This window comes from Eretmochelys imbricata, chromosome 10 (assembly GCF_965152235.1).
Source record: "Eretmochelys imbricata isolate rEreImb1 chromosome 10, rEreImb1.hap1, whole genome shotgun sequence".
Classification (NCBI taxonomy): Eukaryota; Metazoa; Chordata; order Testudines; family Cheloniidae; genus Eretmochelys; species Eretmochelys imbricata.
In genome coordinates, this window is record NC_135581.1 from 60,034,644 (window position 1) to 60,048,429 (window position 13,786).

The 13,786-nt window shown below is 35.4% G+C and overlaps 1 protein-coding gene across 3 annotated transcripts in view; it reads left to right on the forward strand.

Annotated features, from left to right (window-relative positions):
- Positions 1 to 12,495, forward strand: part of NEDD4 (NEDD4 E3 ubiquitin protein ligase) — a 127,202-nt gene extending 114,707 nt beyond the window's left edge. For all 3 annotated transcript variants that reach the window (XM_077827391.1, XM_077827389.1, XM_077827390.1), the window contains 11 exons: positions 2,203 to 2,432; positions 3,085 to 3,206; positions 3,305 to 3,375; positions 6,116 to 6,211; positions 7,336 to 7,409; positions 7,583 to 7,643; positions 9,149 to 9,208; positions 9,292 to 9,399; positions 10,038 to 10,134; positions 10,679 to 10,751; positions 10,841 to 12,495. In XM_077827391.1, the coding sequence (XP_077683517.1) occupies positions 2,203 to 2,432; positions 3,085 to 3,206; positions 3,305 to 3,375; positions 6,116 to 6,211; positions 7,336 to 7,409; positions 7,583 to 7,643; positions 9,149 to 9,208; positions 9,292 to 9,399; positions 10,038 to 10,134; positions 10,679 to 10,751; positions 10,841 to 10,943 (1,095 nt within the window). In that variant the 3' untranslated portion in view covers positions 10,944 to 12,495. The remainder of the gene's footprint in view (positions 1 to 2,202; positions 2,433 to 3,084; positions 3,207 to 3,304; positions 3,376 to 6,115; positions 6,212 to 7,335; positions 7,410 to 7,582; positions 7,644 to 9,148; positions 9,209 to 9,291; positions 9,400 to 10,037; positions 10,135 to 10,678; positions 10,752 to 10,840) is intronic.
- The last annotated feature ends 1,291 nt before the right edge of the window (positions 12,496 to 13,786 follow it).

Genomic DNA, 13,786 nt, shown 5'->3' on the forward strand with positions numbered 1-13,786 from the left:
TAAGAGCATTCCTGAGGCTTCTATAACTAATGCAGGAAGTCAGGGTAGTGCAGATTTTCTCTAAGAATCAAGGAGCTATAACCAACTCCCTGGTGGTCATGATCTCCCTCCTCACCCATCGCTACCGGCTCTGTCTTTGTAAATGTGGACTAAGGGCTTATCTATACAGTTTGGCAATATGGACTAGAGAGATGTTGATACAGCAATATGTGAATGTGCACTTGGGAACTTTTGGTTTGTGCCATCAGGGATGACATGGGCCATTTAATGCAACATTTTGGTGCATTTTAGAATTCACATCCCTCTAGTACACTTTGTCACACTGCGTAGACAAGCTGTAAGCTAGGGACTGCATTGAAAATGACTGAACTTATTGTACGTGATCTGTTGAGAACTGGAAAAACATAATGTGAAGAAATTTTGGTGCCAGTGTGCCATCTGGCATCAGGGCACTTGGTTTGATATCCATACTAGGGATATCATTACCTGTACTCCTTGTGACACTGAATGCTGGTGACTCTGTATGCTGCACTATACCAGAGGGGAGATATTGGAAGAACTTTGGAACAGCATCACTTAATGGTGTTTGCTACCATTCAATTTAGGAATGCAGCTGGTTAGATCATAGATAGTATGGCCTAATCATCAACAAAATATTGAATATTTAATATTGGGACCTAGGATCAAGATTTTAGAGGGACTCAGCAATGAAGACTGAGCATATTTAGTCCATCATTGATTAATATAGTGTAACTTGAAATTCTTATTGTTTCAATAAATAGTTAACATTGAAAAATTGGAGGGAGTTCAGAAAAGAGCTACAAAAATTATTCAAAGTGTGGAAAACATGCCTGATAGATTTAGCTTCTTAAATTTCTCACTGCGTAATTTATCCAAGAGACAGTTCAGAGGTTAATTGATCGCTGTCTACAAGTACGTATATAAAGAAGAGATTTCTGATAGTGGATAATTGTTTAGTACAAAAAGGCATAGTGATATCCAGTGGTTGGAAGATGCAACTAGACAACTCAGACTAGAGAGAAGGCACATTTTTTAACTGTGAGGGTAACTAACCATTGGAGCAACTTACCTAGGGATATGGTGGATTCTCCACTATTTAATTATTTTCAATCAAGATTGGATATCTTTCTGGCAGATATTGTGTGGCTCAAACAGAAGTTTTGGGCTTGATTGCAGAAATTATTGGGGATGGCTCTGACCATTATTATGCAGAAGTCACACTAGATGATCATAATAGTCCTTTCTGGCCTTAAAATATCATAATATTTACCACAATACAAAATTTACACATGTTCAAAGCAAAAGTATTGTATGGATTATGAGCATGAAGCAAAAATGAGTGGAAAGAACAAAAGCTGACATGCAAATAATATTAAAGAACGTATGCAGAGTGGCCAACCAGAACATGTGTTTTATATCCGTATGAAAATTTTAGGTTAGACATGTACTTCACTTGTAAAAACAAATAACTTCCCTAACATTTCAAGCTTATGTTTTCTGAACAGAAAAGCATCTTGAAGAAATTCTACATTTGGTACACTTCATTCTGTTATGTGCACCTGGTCTAGTAAACCCAGACTGCATTTTATACAGCATGATCCTAATCTAGGAAGTGATAGTGAGCTCAACCATGCAACATAATCATATCAGTTTGTGACAATCATATTCCTTAAGAATGAAATAAAATGTTCACTGTTAGTCGTCTTAATCACCACAAACTTGATTATTTATGTAATAATATGCGCCTGGATGCCATATGCAAAAGGAGAGGAAGATCTTAGGGGCAGTGGACTAGAAATTGGAATAAATAAATAGAAAGTCTATGAGCAAAATGCTTTATGACTGCAGATTAAATTAAAATGTTTGGGGTTAATCTTAAACATATGATGTAATTACTGTACAGTATTAAAGCATTCTACACTTTGATATCCTTTCAACAACAAAGCAGATGCTCAATCACAGTAAGCATTTATTTTAACATATGACTTCCTTAATGGGAAGTAGAACCTGGTGTATAAATCTCTCCATGCTGTTTAAATCTTCTGAAAATAGCCATTTTTTCAACCATGTTATGTTGCATATCCACAGAACATACTATTGAAATAAAGTGACATGCATGTCATCTTTTGACTTTGCCTTATTGAATTTTTCAGTTCTCCTATTTTTCCTATTCCTTTTCAGAGTGATATTCCAAACAGATTTGAAATGAAACTTCACCGTACAACAATCCTTGAAGATTCTTACAGAAGAATTATAGCTGTAAAGAGAGCAGATTTCCTTAAAGCAAGACTCTGGATTGAGTTTGATGGTGAAAAAGGCTTAGATTATGGAGGAGTGGCCAGAGAATGGTTCTTCCTTCTCTCTAAAGAAATGTTTAATCCCTATTATGGATTGTTTGAATATTCTGCCACGTAAGTAAAAAAGAAAATGCAAGTTGGGGAAAGTAGCTTCAGTTTAATCTCTAACATAAACTGAAAATAATAACTTTTGCAGCATTTAAGGAAGTTTTTTGGTACATAGTACTGTTGGCTCAGCAAGAGAACATTGTGCTGTCCCAGAAACCATAGCCCGATATTTTGCTGACAGTCTGAAATGAACCTTCGTAGTCTTTATACAGACAAATGTCAGTTTGCAGCCAATGTCTCTGTTCCTATAATTTTATCACATTCATGATTGGCTATATATTTAGAACAAACACGATAGCATTTCTTCTTGAATTAATGTGTGTGTCCATTCTCACTTTACAGAAATGACTGAACAAATTTTGTAAAATAAGAGGGAGTTAACGATAACAAACAAAACACACAGGGTGAAACCCTGATCCCATTAAAATAATTTTACCATTTGCTTCAGTGGGGCCATGACTTCACTGATAGTTTCTATTTGTGTTTCAAAATTTCAGTCCTACTAAATTTAGTTGCCTGCACTGAACATGCTTTTAATATTAAACTACTAACTGTATAAACCACGTGTTTTTATGAGAGATACTAAGATTTCTTTCAAATCATTTGCTGTGGTAATTGTTCATGCAAGATTTTGCAAGTGGTGTTTTCCTCCTCTTAGGGATAACTACACTCTGCAGATCAATCCAAACTCTGGATTATGCAATGAAGATCATCTCTCATACTTCAAGTTTATAGGACGTGTAGCTGGAATGGCCGTTTACCATGGCAAGCTACTGGATGGTTAGTATTTATTCTTCATAATACAGAATGCAGATCAATATTGTGTTTTGAATTTGATTTATCTAACTTGAATACTCTTTACTCTTTCCTCTTTCAAGGCTTTTTTATTCGACCTTTTTATAAGATGATGCTTCAAAAACCAATAACACTTCAAGATATGGAATCTGTGGTATGTCAATTCTGCTCCCGTTATCCATGTTACATTTTAATATTTACACTAAAAGTTTTTGAATACTAAATATTTAAAACAAATGTACACTTGAATCTTTAGCTCCTTGCTTTTTAAAACAAAATACTACGGGTAAAATTTTCAGAGATGTTGAAGTGGTTTAGAAGCCTGAGGTCAACAAAAAGTCACTGGGTCCTAGGCTACGAACTCATTTAAGCTCTCTTGAAAACTTTACTCTAAACCATCTGTGATGTTCACTTAAATTATTTCTAGGACAGCAATGTTGTTTAATGTCTTATCACAAAGGACCAAGAGTTGGGTTTCCTGTCTTCTTCTTAGTTCACTACTAATTTTCTGCCGTATGATTATCAAAAGCAGTATATACCTTCCACACCGGGATATTGGGTAGCTTAATTAATACAAAGTATTCTCAGATCCTTAAAATAAATGTCATAAATGCAAAGTGTTATCTTTTATTACAGTTTTTGTTCCCATAGTACTAAAGGTCTTGCATTAAATTTTCACCCTTTTGAGGTTCCATCTTTGGGAACCAGATGCCACATTATGGAAAATATTGTTCCAGTGACAGCATCTGGATTGTTGATGGGCCCCATCTAGAACAGTTGTTTTAGAGTATTCTGTTTAGAATATTCTATTCAGTGCCACTGTTCTTTTCTGTAATGTATACAGTTAATATAAATAGACCACATTGGAATCTTTTTGTTCTGACATTAACAAAGATCTTGCCTTAAAATTTTACCCTTAATGGGATTCCATCTTTTTTTGTACTATTGCATCCTCTGAATGCTTTACGTTCTCAGACCCTTTATAGTTATGCTGAGCAATATAGGAGAGAAGAATACTCCAGAGAAGTCTAAAATGTAAGGTCACAACAATGTGTACAAAACATCTTATCACCATCTTATGTTATATCAGCACTGAAGATATTTCAGGACTTCAATTTTAAACTTTTTTAACCTATGTTTCTTCTCTGAGTGTTCATGTACACAGATTTCATTCTTGGTGTGCATGCATGTGAAATTGGATTCTTTTGAATAGTAGTGTGTCTTGAGTGTGTACCTATCCCCACTGCCAGGATCACGGCAGGCTCTGATTCCCACTCCCTCCTCCTGAGCTGGTGACAGAGAGCTTCTCCTAGGGCTCCATCCTCCAGAAGTTTTAAGGTGGAGTCCCATACCAATCCCTTGGCATGCAAATCCAAGTTGACATCAACTGTCCTTTCCTATTCCAAGAACTTCGTTGCTGCCGAAATCTCTAGGAAGACAGTCTTGGTGCCAAATATAGTGATACCAAGGTTTCCATCCACGTAGGCCCTGGAAGTCATGGCATTAAGCACTCCCATACTAAGACCCCTTTCCTCAGCATATGCTACCTGCTGTCTACGTCAGCACTACTACCATATGTGGTACCAAGATCTTCCTGTGGCACTGGGATTCTCCTTTCATTGAGAGGCTATGGGAGGTCATTACTAAACCACCCGCCCAAGCTTCCAGATCAGATGCTGGTTTTGGTAAGGCTGTTCTACAGTCTATAATTAGGCCTCCACTTCCCCATGTAGTGCTGTGGCAATTGCTTGTTACTTGCCAACAGTGGAATCCATAGATAGTCTTTCAGAGAATAAGAGAGAACTATTATTTACCTTAAAATAACTATGGTTCTTTGAGAGGCGGTGTCCACCCAGATTCAATGACTTGTCCTCCTTCCCCACTGATTGGAGTCTTGCTCCTTTTGGATTCCTATTGGTGGTGTAAATGAGTGAGGGTTGCAGCTGCCACATCCTTTATGCCCTCACCTACAGCAAGGCAGAAGGTACTCAGGTCCCGGGCAACTCCCTGGACTCTTCTGTTCAAAAGAATCTGATCTCATTCACATGGGATATGTGCTTACCAAGCGTGGAACCTGTGGCAACAACAAATCTTGAACCACAGTCATTGTAAGGTAACTGACCATTCTATATCTTAATATCTAATAAAGCGTTTTCTGGCTAATTTCCAGAGTTTGATCATTTTGAGAATGAAAGACTAGTGACCAAATACTAACGGCAGCATCTAACTTTCTCAGGCTTGATCTACTTTTTCCAGATTTTTTTAGCTCACATAGCAAACTAGAAGATTCATATTTTGCAAGAGGTTTGAAAAGTTCTACTACAGCAGGAGTCACTGCATGCAGACTGGAGAATCAAAGCAGTAGCCCAAACATACTCATATTTTAGAGTTTATCTAATCCTTCACCCCATGCCCATCTTGAATAGTACTTTAAACAGAGTACCCTCCTTTATTGAGAGGGAGTAACTTGTGGTGGTCAATACCCCATCCTGCTAATGGATAAGGAATGGTATTGAAATTGGCAAAGGAGAGAGTAGGTACTATCCATTGTTCTTGGCATTTGAGGATACTGGTTAAAGTGAATGAAAGAAAATACTTTATTCTTTGACCAAATTCTTCTCCTTTGTTTTGAAATTTTACCGTGCAAAAAACAATGAGTTGTGCCTCACTTTTGAAGTACTGAAATGTAATTCCTTTGGTCTTCAGTGTTGAAGGAAGTGATTTGTCTCTGTGTGTTTAACCAGACAAATATAAGTAGTTACTCTGTTTACAGTGAGTTTAATGAAGACCTCAGTCTTTATTCAGTTGTGTTGGGTATAAATGTGGAACATGCTCTGTTTGTTTCAAGTAAGTCTTCTATACTTATTTATTAAGCATGCAACTTTCATTTTTAGGATAGTGAATATTACAATTCTCTGAGATGGATTCTTGAAAATGATCCAACAGAATTGGATCTCAGGTTTATTGTTGATGAAGAACTCTTTGGACAGGTTTGTATATTGATGTTTCATCTATTCTACTTTACGTTTGTACAGTGGAACTGAGTGGTTTTCTCTGTACAGTACTTAAAAATAGGATAATGTGATAAATACACATGCACTTCAGAATTGTGTTGGGCTGTTCACTCCTGCTTCTTCCTGTGGCTTGTACATGATAACTTAATGTTTTGCTAAAGTAGTTGTAATTTGAGAAATGAGTGGGAAATGGCTGTTTCAGCAAAGCTTTTGACACAATAAATTGTTCTTTTGACTAAACATCAGCTACCTCTTTAGAGTACAGCTGTTGTGGTGAATACTTCTGCAGATTAAAATGTCCTGTCACTTAAGTCTTAATGAAAGCTGCATCCTTGTGATGGTTCTAGAAGTGCTGGAAATGAATAGAGCTATTTTTAAAAAATAGTGTTAGAAGTAGGTTCCCTTGACAAGTGTGACCATGCTTTTTTGAGTTACACAAGCAAAACTATGGAACAAACTTTTTTATGTCAGTGGAGAAAATCTGTGCAGGACTTAAGTAATGTGGATCTACCACTGGTCTTGCACAGAAATCCCAGTTTACAATGATTAACTAGATATAAGCACACTAGTAGGTTTTATGGTTCTGTGGGGGCATGGCCTTAAAGTAATTAAGATTGCAAGACAGGAAGATAAAAATCTAGATGTGTAACAGGCTGAAAACTCAGGCTGTATACTGAGGATCTGGTAATACTAAACCACTGTGTAGCAGATGTGTGTGTCAGTGCTCTGCTCACCAAAAATGCTGTAACTGTTTTGTAGGTGTTTTTCTAAGAAATCTTGAGGAAAAAGTTTGGCTCACTGCAAGTGCAGATTGTGAAGTTAGTAAAAATATACAGCATTACTGAAAACTTCTGTGCACACTTAGTGATTTACTGTACTTGAGTCAGATAACTGAGCTGTTACATTGCAATCTGGCATCACTGAATTGTGTATGTATGTCTAATATAAAAATGGTATTTATTCAGGTGGCATGAGAGAGTGGTGCTATCTGTCATAGTTTTCAGATTCTTGAAGAATTAAAGTGAATTAAAAAATACTTAATATTTAAACTTGTATTCTGTTGAGCACATACTTTGGGTAAAAGTGTGTTTCTTGTTTAGACCCATCAACATGAGCTGAAAAGTGGTGGATCAGAAATAGTTGTCACCAACAAGAACAAGCGAGACTACATTCAGTAAGTAGTTGGACAGTCTATGGAATATACCTCACCTCATTCCAGTTTCTCTAAATACAGGGTGGTCTTGGTATTTTGTGTTTCGTTGAGCTTCTGATTGTCTTGCAGCAAGCAGTAGCCTTGATGTGGTATGTGCATTGTTTGTACTTCAAATATTCAGTTTTATTTTACAGTCTTGTAATTCAATGGAGATTTGTGAGCAGAGTCCAGAAGCAGATGGCTGCCTTTAAAGAGGTATTAATTTCTAAATACACTGTATCTTTTAAAAATCTTTCATACCCAATATTAAGAAAAATCTTTTGTAACACAACATCAAGATTCACAGGCTAGGTTGCTATGACTGTAAAAGAGGCAGAGCAATCAGATATTTAGTGGTGTATGGGTTCAGCTCTGAATTACTTTAATGATGCAGCACTATTGTTAAAACACTTATCAGCTTTTTCGTTATCAATCTCCCGTCACATGCCTAAAAATTAACTTATTGTCCAATCCTGAACAATCCTAGTTGAAATACAAATGATTTTTTTTACAAATTCTGAAATCATTTTTTATAGTTTTAAGTAACAAAAGTATAAATAAAATTAAGTTTCCTGGAATTAAGTGACTTTAACTAATTTTTCTCCTCTTTATACAAATGACACTCTGTAAATCACTAGCTCAGTGGTTCCCAAACTGGTTTGTGAATCATTGGTGGTCCATGAAGAGCTAGCCGGTCACACAATGTTGGCTTTCCTGACTTTCCAGCTGCTAAACACTATTATAGTCTAATAAGCAGATACATATACTTTTCCATGTATAGGAAATTACTGTACTTGCCACAGTACAGTAATTGCCACAGGGATGTTGTGATTGTGAATGGACAGAGCAGGAGGAGCAGAAGTCTCAGTAATAAGTGGGAGAGGAGCTGGTGAATGAGCTGGTCTGCTCTGATTCGGCCTGCTCTTTTTAAAACAAAAAAACACCCTGTACCCTATGAGCAAATTAAAGCCCTGCATTATTACAAAGTTTGAATGGTTTTCAGTAAATAAGGATGACACTGACTGATTGATGAGCATAAATATTCAACAGCTGTCTCATTGACTGAGCATATTCTATCCTGTTCATTGAATGAAGCAGGAGTCCTGTGGAAAAAACTTTAATGGAATTAGACTAGCATAATGAATATGCACAAGGGGCAGAAATTTTTATCCAACAGAAGTAGAAATGAGATTTCTGGATTCTTTTCCTGGTTCTGGGTCTCCCATGGAAGACACTTGGATTCTATTTGGGGCTCTTCCAGAATTGACTATGTGCAACTTGCCAGATCCTTCATTATATCCTCTGTGAAATGGGAGAAATTATTTATGAGCTTCCGAAGTCAGGAATATAAGGCCTTGACCAGTATTCATGGATAAAAATGGACAGAAGTGGTAATGTCAGCATGAGCATGCCCAGTGTAGCTGGAACAACATTGAAACTGTTTTCAGTTTGCATTGGAAGCCAAATCTGTTTCCAGCATTCCCCAGGAATGATGGAACAAAGTTTTCATACAGCCACCTTTGCACCCTGCCCTCTCAGGATCTGCATGAAGTACAGCTTAGCCAGACCCAAAATTGTGGCCAGGTGTGTTTGAAAACAGTGCTGTATTTAATGTAATGCCTTGTCTGTAGCTCTTGGAACGTGGAGATCTAACTCTTAATGGGTGGGAGGGGCAGTTTAAAATATAACTTGGTTTTCAGCATTTTTTTCCTATATTTTAGGGGTTTTTTGAACTAATATCACAAGATCTAATCAAAATTTTTGATGAAAATGAACTAGAGGTAAGTGTATCATAGAACAGGAAACAAATTCTATTGGAACCATATTTTGTTGACTTACGTTTTGGTATTTCTCATTTGTGTAGTTACTAATGTGTGGACTGGGAGATGTGGATGTGGCTGACTGGAAGCTATATACAAAATACAAAAATGGCTACAGCATAAATCACCAAGTTATACAGTGGTTTTGGAAGGTAACAACAAGCTCTAACTTACTATTTATGCAAAAATCTACATTTTTAAAACTGCTGTTTATCAGCTATACAGATATATTATTTGTTTAATAGAAAAAAGTAAATATTTTGTACATGAAAGCTACAAACAGGGAACATAAGAACTAGAAATGATGCATGTTTAGGAATATAATACAGTATTGATATTTATCCCCTTCAAAAAGCTGTATAGGCTGCTGGGGTTAAATACACTCACTGTAGCTATTCAGGCGTAATTATAATACTAAAGAGGTATTAAACTCTTGTGTTTAAGTTACAGGAATCTGGCTGCTTGTTTTATAACATCAACAAACTTCAAAGAAAGTAGGGGCCAAATGTGGGAGGGAAGTATTTTAACTGCCTTCTGAGTCAGTAACCCTGCTGTTACTGTGCTACTAACTAATTGAAGGTGAAAAAAGATTCAACCAAAATATGTAGACTACATGGCTTTTAACAGCATGCAGAGAAATAAGTTGTATTTATTATAGAAAATAACAAGAATTAGGCTACCCTTAAGATGTAGAAAAATAAATAGTGTATCACATAAAATTGCTAACCAGTGTAACATTAAAAAATTGAACTCTTTCAACTAAGTCTTTAAATATAATTGCCCTGTACAGGCAGTGTTAATGATGGATTCTGAGAAGCGAATAAGATTACTTCAGTTTGTCACTGGCACATCCCGTGTACCTATGAATGGATTTGCTGAGTTGTATGGTGAGTTCTTATAGTGCCATTCTCCCAAATTGTTAACTGGGCTAATCGACATAAAGAACCTGCTTTTCAAACTGTCATGATGATTCACCATTTGACTTGAACCATATGCCTATTACATAACAATTTAAAAAATGCAATTGTGTTTAAACAGTTAAGTAGCAATTTGTAACTAGTTAGAAGTATCATTTAACCACACATGGACAAGATATAGTAATATATATCAGTATGAAAATTGTTCCTTGTAGAGCATTGATCTGTCAGCTACTACTGCTATAAATATGCACCCTTAGACTTCAGTATAGGTGTATAAAAAAAATCTCTTGCAGTAAATGTGTATCCAGAAATATTTAGAAAGCAATCACTGGAACATACGCACACTGCCTTTGAGTCATGTGTACATCATCCACTGATATCAGAAGTTCTACCATAAAACTAGAGCAATATATTGAAAAGACTTAAATCTCCAAAAAAAAAAAAAAAAAAAAAGCAAGAAAGAGAGACTCACAGAATGGAATGAATCTCAAAGCATTACTTCTTCCTGTAGGTTCAAATGGACCACAGTTGTTTACAGTTGAACAGTGGGGCACCCCAGAAAAACTGCCAAGAGCTCATACCTGGTAAATATTCTCTTAACTTATGTAGATTTTCATGTGTTGAGAAGTAACTTTGATCACAAAAACTTAAGAGCTTTCTTCCTTTTTTTCAGTTTTAATCGCTTGGATTTGCCTCCATATGAGTCATTTGAAGATTTATGGGACAAACTTCTGATAGCAATTGAAAATACTCAGGGTTTTGATGGGGTTGATTAGGCCGTTCAACATGCTATGTTGTTCCAGTGCTGCCATTTCTTTTTAAGGGTTTACAAACCATTTAAATATTTCCAGGGAACCTACTGTTGCATACAGTTATTTGGCTATTGAACTTTCATAGTGTAATTTGTAAAACAAATAAGTGTTAAAAATTCACCAACTTAAATACATTTTGCCATTTTCAGTAATGCGTATTTTATTAGTGGCTACAAAATGTACAATGAGTAGCTTAACCCCACCAATGCCTCAAAGAGTAAAATGTCTTTCAACAATTACCTCTTCTACAGTATTTGCCAGATTGTCCTACATTAAACTACTGAAAGTAAAACTGTGAAACAATGTTTGCAAGTGTACATTTGAAACATTGCTGCTCTTTTGAAGAGTAACTGAAATGATTAAACAGTTTGAGGAAATTCAGTATAATGCAATATCCTATTCTGTGCTGCTTCAGGCTGTTTGACAGATCTGCCCAAAGCACCTTATTATTTAGCATATTGGGTAAAACATTGGAAAGCATTTGCATTTCTTACTCACGTCAGCTTGCAGAATATGGACTGACTTATATAAGGTTTTTTAAGAATTCTGTTTCTGCCTTGCTTTTGTTAAAATACAGTTTTGACAAAACCAAGAACTTTTGTAAGACACACTTGAGTAGCATATTTCTGACTTGTAATAAGAAATTATATTCTTTTGTCTGAATTCATATGCTGCCGTTCGTTTCTTGAGTTTTAATCAGATTTTGATAAATGTTAACAATGGATAATGTTTTCAGTTCAGCCTTTTGCAACAAAATAAATCTTAAAGCAGAATTTATCTGAATACCACAGAGTATTAGCTAAAATTGACAGTTAAATGCCTTTGTTATCCATTCTTGCAGTATTGCACAACAAAACAGTAAGGACATGTTTACAGGGTTTTATGGGCCAAATTCAGCCATCTGATATGTGCAAACTTCACTGACATCAATGGGAATTGGGCATATGAATCCAGGAGCAGAATTTGGCCCTATAATATGTTTACAGGTTATGCTTGTTTCTATAGCTGCATTTTTATATTTTTTATTTCTTCTCTGTTAGTCTAGAAACCAAATTTGTTCATACGGTATAACCAAAGTCCTAGCCAATAATGTGTAATTTATTGTAGGTCAGCTCTTCTTATAAACTTAGCTTGTTGTGTTTTGTACCTGTGGATATTTTGATATGAGTGTCAGCACTGGTTATTTTGGCAAGTGTTGGTTAAAATGATTATCAAACTGAATTCTGAAAAATGTATAGGTTTACATACCTGGCTTGCTTTAATTTGAACATTTTGTTAACCAATATGATCTCTGAGGAAATTACAGTACATAGCTTTGGCCAGCAATTTTTTATTCAGTCACTGTCTTTTAAATATGCAAAAACAAAAGTGTAGATCATCTCTATAAAGACATGTAAATTATGTAACAAATATAATCGGTCTTAAGGGATATTTAAAATCCCACTTCGTTTTATTCTTCTTTAAATTGGTCTTTAATGCTGAGTATTACATGTAAATAAAAGTAACTTATACAAAATTCTGATAATCTAGATGCAGTTTTGTAAAACTTGGAATGATATATCAGTAAATCTGTATAGATTTGAATGTAGCAGTATTTGTTGCGTACTTTAAAATATAAAATATTCACAAATAAAGATCCTGAAGCAGTAAATAAAAATTTATTCTAATAAAGAAATTGTGATTCATTGAATTCAAATTCAAGTCAAGAAGCTTAAAGAAACACTTAGTTCTCAGTTCAGACTTATTAATGTATTGAGAAGACTTATAGAAGCACTGCTCTGCAGTGCTTTGACTATCCTTCCCCATCCCCAAGATGTATACAAGTAACGTGGATGGATTTTTTAAAAGGTCTAGATAATTTTCACCATTAATTGCCTGAGTAGGAATGAAAGCATTACTCATAGGAAGATTTTTAGGGTGAAACTGGTTCCATTTAAGTTTTGCCACTGACTTTAATGGGACCAGGATTTAGTTAGCCCTTAATCTTAGAAGGATATTGGACTAAATGGACCAAAGTTCCAACCTCATTTCACATTTTCTGGTCACATAGAAGAACACAATCTGTTTTGAACTTGAACAAAGTTTTAATACACACTATGGGAGCAGGAGTGACATCAAATTTAAATTTGTAGCAGATACTGCAGACCAAGAATGCATAAGTGGCAATAAACTAAATTTAAAACATACATTATGTATTTAAATTTTCCATATTGGTTTGGTATGGATTGGGTGCATTTGCACAGAATGACACTTCAAAAATAATGACTTTAAAAAAAAAATAATAACTTGTCTCTTTTTGGATCCCTTCAGCAAAAAACAGCTACAATATTTGGCTCATACATTATAGCTGCTAATAGAACAATAACAATTAGAAACAAGTACCCTTTTTACTCTTTATTTTAAAAGTTACTGTTAAATAGCTCAGTTCCATCTTATATTTGTAAGTGTTGACACTATTTTCACTATGTAAGTTACTATGACCATGTTTTCCACCCAGAAATTAGTTGACACAATGTATCAGACACAGCAGATATTTTCTGCATATGTCTTAGGCCAGTGGTTCTCAACCAGGGGTACGTAAAGGTCTTTCAGGGGGTACATCAACTCATCTAGCTTTTTGCCTAGTTTTACAACAGGCTACATAAAAAGCATTTGCCAAGTCGGTACAAACTAAAATTTCATACAGACAGTGACTTTATACTGCTCTATAGACTATACCCTGTAAGTACAATATTTATATTCCAGTGGATTTATTTTATTATTGTAAGATAAAAATGAGAAAATAAGCAACTTTTCAGTAATAGTGT